A 5,970-nucleotide genomic window follows, 5' to 3' on the forward strand; every position below is an offset into this window, starting at 1 on the left:
AGTAATTTGTTCAAGGGTTTCCCTTGCCAAGGGTCCCTTTTGTTCGTAAATTTCTTAACCAAAAAAAAGGAGGTGTTCCATAGGTGATAAACCTTCATGTGAATCATGATTATTTCCAAAAAGATTCTGCTGGAAAATCAAGATTGTTCCACCAAAAGTTAAATATTTTCTTTTATCTAGAAGAAGGTTATAAGGTTATTCATAACGAGCCGAACCACTTATTTATTCCTGAAGTGCATATCAACCAAAGCATTACCTTTTGCGGATCACTCAGTCTCAGATCGCAACCAGACTCCTTACTGAGAACTACTCCACAACCTCTTAAAAAAGTCAATGATGAAAGCTAAAATTTCAGTCGGACAGTTTATGTTCTTTGGTAGTGATGGAAACCGAGAAATAAGTTAATTTTTTTATTTAAATCAAAGTCCTGTTCTCCACGTACGTGATTCAGGAGGTGCTTCAGAAAAAAAAAGTGATTCGGGAGGAAAGTCGAAGGCATAAAAACTATGTGAAACCTGACTCAAGTGAGAATCCCAGGTATGAAATTTAGCATGTACCTGACTGAGTTCCTAAATGGCTACCTCCTCAAGCCAGTTGAAAATTAACAAGGATGCAAAAAAAATTAGGATTGGATAGTGCGTAGACTCCATGATCAAAGTAATGAGGGGGTACTGCTCAGCTTCATGAAAGTGTATGCCCCATTTCCGCAGAGATCACAACCTTCCACCAAACTGCAACAATCTGGGAAAAGGTATTTAATAAGTGAAGCTAAAATTAGGCGTATGCACAAGGAATTCCCCGATTCAATTCAAGTTTATCAAAATAGAAGGCAAAAGAGTTGCTCATGCTCTAGCTCAGTTTATTGATGCCTTGATGTCAGATGCCATGGCCACTCTGAGTTGAAATCACCTGAATTCTTATTTGTTTTAGAAGAAACTGAAACCAGCCACCAAAGTTTTGAGGTTACTGTAAACATGGATCATTCTTTATACCTATTATAGGCTTACACTAGCCATTTTGACTTTGAATGCAGGAAACAAAATTGATACAGCACAGCGGAAACGATTTGAAATAAACCAACACGCGGAGAATCCACTACGGTAAACAGGACCCAAAGGTGATAATCAACTCGTGTCGAGGATCAAAGTAACGATCGGAACGATCAAACTCTCAATGACTGAAACAAAGACTACTTATAAACAAAGACTACTTATAACCTTGAACTGACCTGAACTACACATACATGTGTAGTTTATCCTAACAACTCAACTCCTAAATATCATGAATAAGTCTGTTGACTTATCTCTAGAGTTCCGATAACTTACTAGACTCGTTTAACTTATCTAATCATCTAACAGAACTAAGTAAATCCTAACAAATGAACCTAACCAAGGAATATAGACCAGCAACAAGACTTGCATAATGCAATCCCAATCACAACATGTCTCTAAAATATTATTAGTACCTCACATATCTTAGGTTTCAAGATTGAGTTAGCATGTAAAATCTCATGTTCAAGGGTATGTCAGAAGAGAAACAGAAAACAATGACAACATCCCACATTACTGTACGTCTGATTTTATATCATCTCAGATGTCCCAGAGCCAATGAAAGCAGTAAATCCTCCTGTGAAACAGAAGGGCTTGCTCTAACAATGGAGGTTACAGGGTTCAGATCCAATGCCCTTACAGGTAATGCAACTTCTGACTCTCGCAATACCAAAAGGCAACTTTTTAAACTAACCTTATTTAGCTAATTTACCTTGTAAATTGTAACTCAGTTATCAGTTTCTGACGATCTCCAACATGTTAGCAAAATCCAACAGGGCGGTCTAAGTTTCTTGTTAAATGTACCAAGCAGAGTTTGGTACTAAAGCTAGGACAAAATAGTATCTGGCATGGGATCAGATTATTACTAATCACACTGACCAACTCAAAGCAAGTTTAAAAAACAAAGAAGAAAGCAAGTGACTCAACATGCAAACATGCAAAGAAGAAGAAGACTATAGAACTCGAAGACCCAATAAGAAGCTTCACGGTCTCTGATAACAAAAAAACAATTAATAACCGGAAAAAGCATTGCCTTCATTCAACAAGGAAAATGCTGACTTACAAATGACCGTGAGAGAAAAGGGACTTCGGACCGCGGACACTCATCTACATTCTGCACATAAAATTAGAAAGAATTGCGCCTAGGTCTCTCCTCTGCAACATTAACTCTAATTGCCCTTCCATCCAAGCTCTGCAAAATGATAAAACACAAATCAGACAGTTGTAGCAAAAAAAAAAAAAACTGTCACAGAATGCAATAAATTTCTATAAGAACATCTGAATGGTATTTGTGCTCACAGACTGTTTTTTCTAGCTCTGGGGAAAATCATATTGAGAGGAAAAGCACGAGGGCGTACTAAAGAGGAGTAAGTTTATCTTAATTCGGTCTTGTGGTAATAAATTATAACCTGCAACTAAAGTCTAAGGTCACGTATTATACCTGTCCATCAAGAGCAGCAATTGCATCATCTACCTCTGTCTGTGAGCCCATCATTACAAAGCCGAAACCTCGTGAACGACCAGATTCCCGATCAAAAACAACCCTGGCATCTAACACTTTACCATGTTCACTGAAAACTTGCTCCAAACGAGCATCATCTATCTGCCATGGCAAGTTCCCGACATATATTTTGAAAGATGATTGAAAGTCTCTAGGGCCACGCTCTACGCGTTCTGGTCGTGAACCTCTTGGAGCAGCTTTGTTAACAGTAAGAAGCCTTCCATTCACATCCTGTTTCAACACAAAATAAAAACACAAAAACTTAATTCAAGTTTCTACGTTATGGTTAAGGAACCTTTTAACCTGACATAATATAAAGAATACCATTATAAGTAGCAATGCAAGAGTTTGCCACTCAACATCGAAAGCAGTGAATGCATAACTTGGCCAATAAAACTCTTAAACTGAAAAAATGTCAAAGACTATTAACTTATCTAAAGCTGCAACTTGATAGCAAATAAGTTTAACCTATCACATTTTCCTATAAGACCCTCTAAATTTCACAAATGGTGGCGGTGGATGGTGATAGTTGGGCCTACCACCACTTCATAGTACCCAACTCACCACCCACCACTACCAGAATCATCCTCAATCCGAACTCAATAAATCTTTTAGTGATGCACAAGTTAAATCAAATTTCTATGACCAGAACACAAAGAAGCATAAGAGGACAACGACAATAACTAGCAGAACATAACAATGTTCACAATAACATCTTCAGATACATACTGATAGGTTGTTAATAAGGATAACAAATACTTACATATCGGTTAAGCATCTCTACAGCTTTCTCAGCTTCTTCAACAGTACTCATTGTAACAAAGCCAAATCCACGACTTTGATCGGTATCTCTATTATAAATAACCTAAATCAAACAAATTTCACAAACCCACATCCTAAATCATCTAACACCACATATAAACACAATAAAAACATAAATTCATGAGTGAAAAATGCACAAGTTCTTTACCTCAGCAACCTCAACAACTCCAGCTTGGTCAAATAATCCAGCCAATTTCTCACTATCCATATCATAAGGTAAATTACCAACAAAAAGTTTAGCTTCTTCAGGTGGTTCAGCAAACGATTCTTCTTCTGAAACTTCTCCGTCTCCTTCTGCTTCAATTCCAGCTTCATCATTAATCTCCAAACTTCCCTCTTCTTCTGCTGATACTTCTTCAACAGCGTTTTCTTGAGGAACCCAATCTGATGTTACTGAGACAATAACAGATGAAGGATTCTTGTTTTTTAAAGAACCCCATGAAGGAAATGAAGAAGAAGAGATATTGGTAAGCTTAATAGGTTTTGAAGGTATAGAAATGAATGGGTATGACGCTTTAGTAGTGATTAGGGCTGTATGATGAGATGTTAAACAACCATTTGTCATGGATAAAGATTTGAACATAGTTGATGATGAAGCCATGGCAATTGAATTTTGGTTGATGCAGAGAAGAAGAGAAAGAAAGAGAAAGAGAGATTGAGAGAAGATAAGGGATTTGTAGATATGGAGGAGGAAGGAGAGGTTTATGGCATTAGAGGAAAGGGTTCTTTACTTGAAAAATGGACGGATAGGATTGTTTGAGTTGTGCAGCTTATCATCTAAGTTGTGGGTCCCACTTAAATGTGATAGGAAAATTTGTTGTTTGGTCCTAAGCCCATTAAGTTAGTTATAGTAAGGTCCAACCGGGTTTTAGACTTATCATTAGGTCCATAGTTATTTGAAACAAGCAAAATGACCGGTTTACCCTAGAACTAAACACGTGTGAAATCAACCACCTTCTTGCGGTTTTTCTTTCCCGTACAACCACCTTTTTGGGGTTTTTAGACTTCACATTCAGAGATTTTCAAAGAGAAATTTTTTTCTCTTCACACAGAGAATAGAAACCCAAAATTCATTTACAGAATAGTTTCCCTACAAGAAAATTCATTCAGAGAATAGTTTGCAAACAACGATTTTGATTCACAAGAATAGAGAAAAACCCTAAAACCTATATTCTCTTCCGATAATGGTTAAAATAAGAAAAATCACAAGAACAATCCAAGAAGAAGAAACAATAATGGATGATAGCACTGCTCCTAGAAAATCAGAAGACGATTCAAGAATTTCAAGACGAAAATCAAAGTGGAAAAAGAGTAAAAAGCTTGAAACACCGAAATCGAAAAAAAAAACTTCAAAAAGTTCATCGGACGATGAATATATAGATGTACTAAAAAGAAAACGAAGAAAACCGAGTAACAACGCACCAATTCAGAAAAAAGGTATTATTTCTAACACTTTCAGTATATTTTTTGTTTCTGGGACATAGATCCACCAGTACATATTAGAAGTACTGATTAAAAATTTATGAAAACCTATCAGAGTTTACATGCAACTTCTACTTTGTGTTTCTAGCACTTAGAATTGGCAGTACATAATTATAAAACTGTAGAATAAGAATCAAAAGTGATATGCAATGTGTTTCATTTTATTTCTGATACATAGAGCCAGCAGTACATATATCAAATACTGAGGTTTTTTCTTAATTAGGTTGTTTTTTGGCAGTACATAAGTTCAGTAGTGAATGGGTAACATTGTTTATGTGTCTATTTACCACTGTTTGTGTTTATGGCACATAATTGGCAGTACATAACTAAAAAACTGAGACATTGTAGTGTTTATGTACTCTAAATTCATCAGTTTCTTTGTTTATGTGATAATGAGCTTTGGATATGAAGTACATAAGGCCAATAGTGATTGATTGTGTTTCTGAGATGATGAATGTGTAGTCCATAAATGTTGTACTGAAATAAAACCAATTAAAATTTGCAGGTAAGGTTGTGCCAAAATCTGTTAGGAAGTTGTATAGGTCTGGTTTCACAGCATTACATAGCATGGTTTCCAGAATGAAGGCGAGTAAATATACTTTGAGTGAAGCCACATTGGAAAAGATAGCCGAATCTTCTTATGGACAAATGTTTTTGATGTTCTGGCACACTAAGTACTCAGAAAGTCATTGGGAAAAGTTGGAAGGTGCAGTGAAAAAGTACTTGAAGTGTTACAAAAGGGGTCGAGTCAAGAATGAGCTCACATTTGAGTTTGTTAGAAGAGGTGAAACACACATTATCACGTCGACACCAGAAAAAATGGGTGTAATGTTTGGAATGCCAAGAATGGTAGGAAGAAGAACTGATGACACCTTTTTGATGGGAGGTGGTGAATGGAGGCAGAAACCATTCTACATTAGACACTTTGGTGATATCAACACGGTTACAAGACCAATGCTACAAGATGCCATCTTGAAACTGCTCAAGCGTACTGGAATCAAGAATTGTAAATCTGAAGGTGGCGAAGACAGTGATGATGACAATGATGAACAAGTACCCGATAGTGAAGATGATGAAGATATGGAGTACAGGATACCAAGAGTAGAAACTGAACAA

General features: G+C 36.5%; 1 protein-coding gene across 4 annotated transcripts; it reads right to left on the reverse strand.

Moving 5' to 3' along the window:
- Positions 1 to 380: 380 nt before the first annotated feature.
- On the reverse strand, positions 381 to 4,075 carry LOC113282391 (28 kDa ribonucleoprotein, chloroplastic-like). Of its 4 annotated transcripts, none has more exons than XR_003326885.1 (5): positions 3,521 to 4,071; positions 3,314 to 3,415; positions 2,491 to 2,781; positions 2,113 to 2,241; positions 381 to 731 (listed from the first exon to the last, which is right to left on the reverse strand). XR_003326885.1 is itself a non-coding variant. In XM_026531381.1 (4 exons), exons 1-4 carry the CDS (start codon positions 3,971 to 3,973, stop codon positions 2,176 to 2,178), a joined length of 912 nt encoding a protein of 303 aa, XP_026387166.1. In that variant the 5' UTR covers positions 3,974 to 4,070; the 3' UTR covers positions 1,887 to 2,175. The 4 variants fall into 4 exon arrangements, 1 of the variants encoding a protein (XP_026387166.1); XR_003326884.1 differs by having other exon boundaries at positions 381 to 741; positions 3,521 to 4,070; XR_003326886.1 differs by lacking the exon at positions 3,314 to 3,415 and having other exon boundaries at positions 381 to 741; positions 3,521 to 4,075.
- Positions 4,076 to 5,970: the final 1,895 nt, after the last annotated feature.

This window comes from Papaver somniferum, chromosome 5, assembly GCF_003573695.1.
Source record: "Papaver somniferum cultivar HN1 chromosome 5, ASM357369v1, whole genome shotgun sequence".
NCBI classification, from domain to species: Eukaryota; Viridiplantae; Streptophyta; class Magnoliopsida; order Ranunculales; family Papaveraceae; genus Papaver; species Papaver somniferum.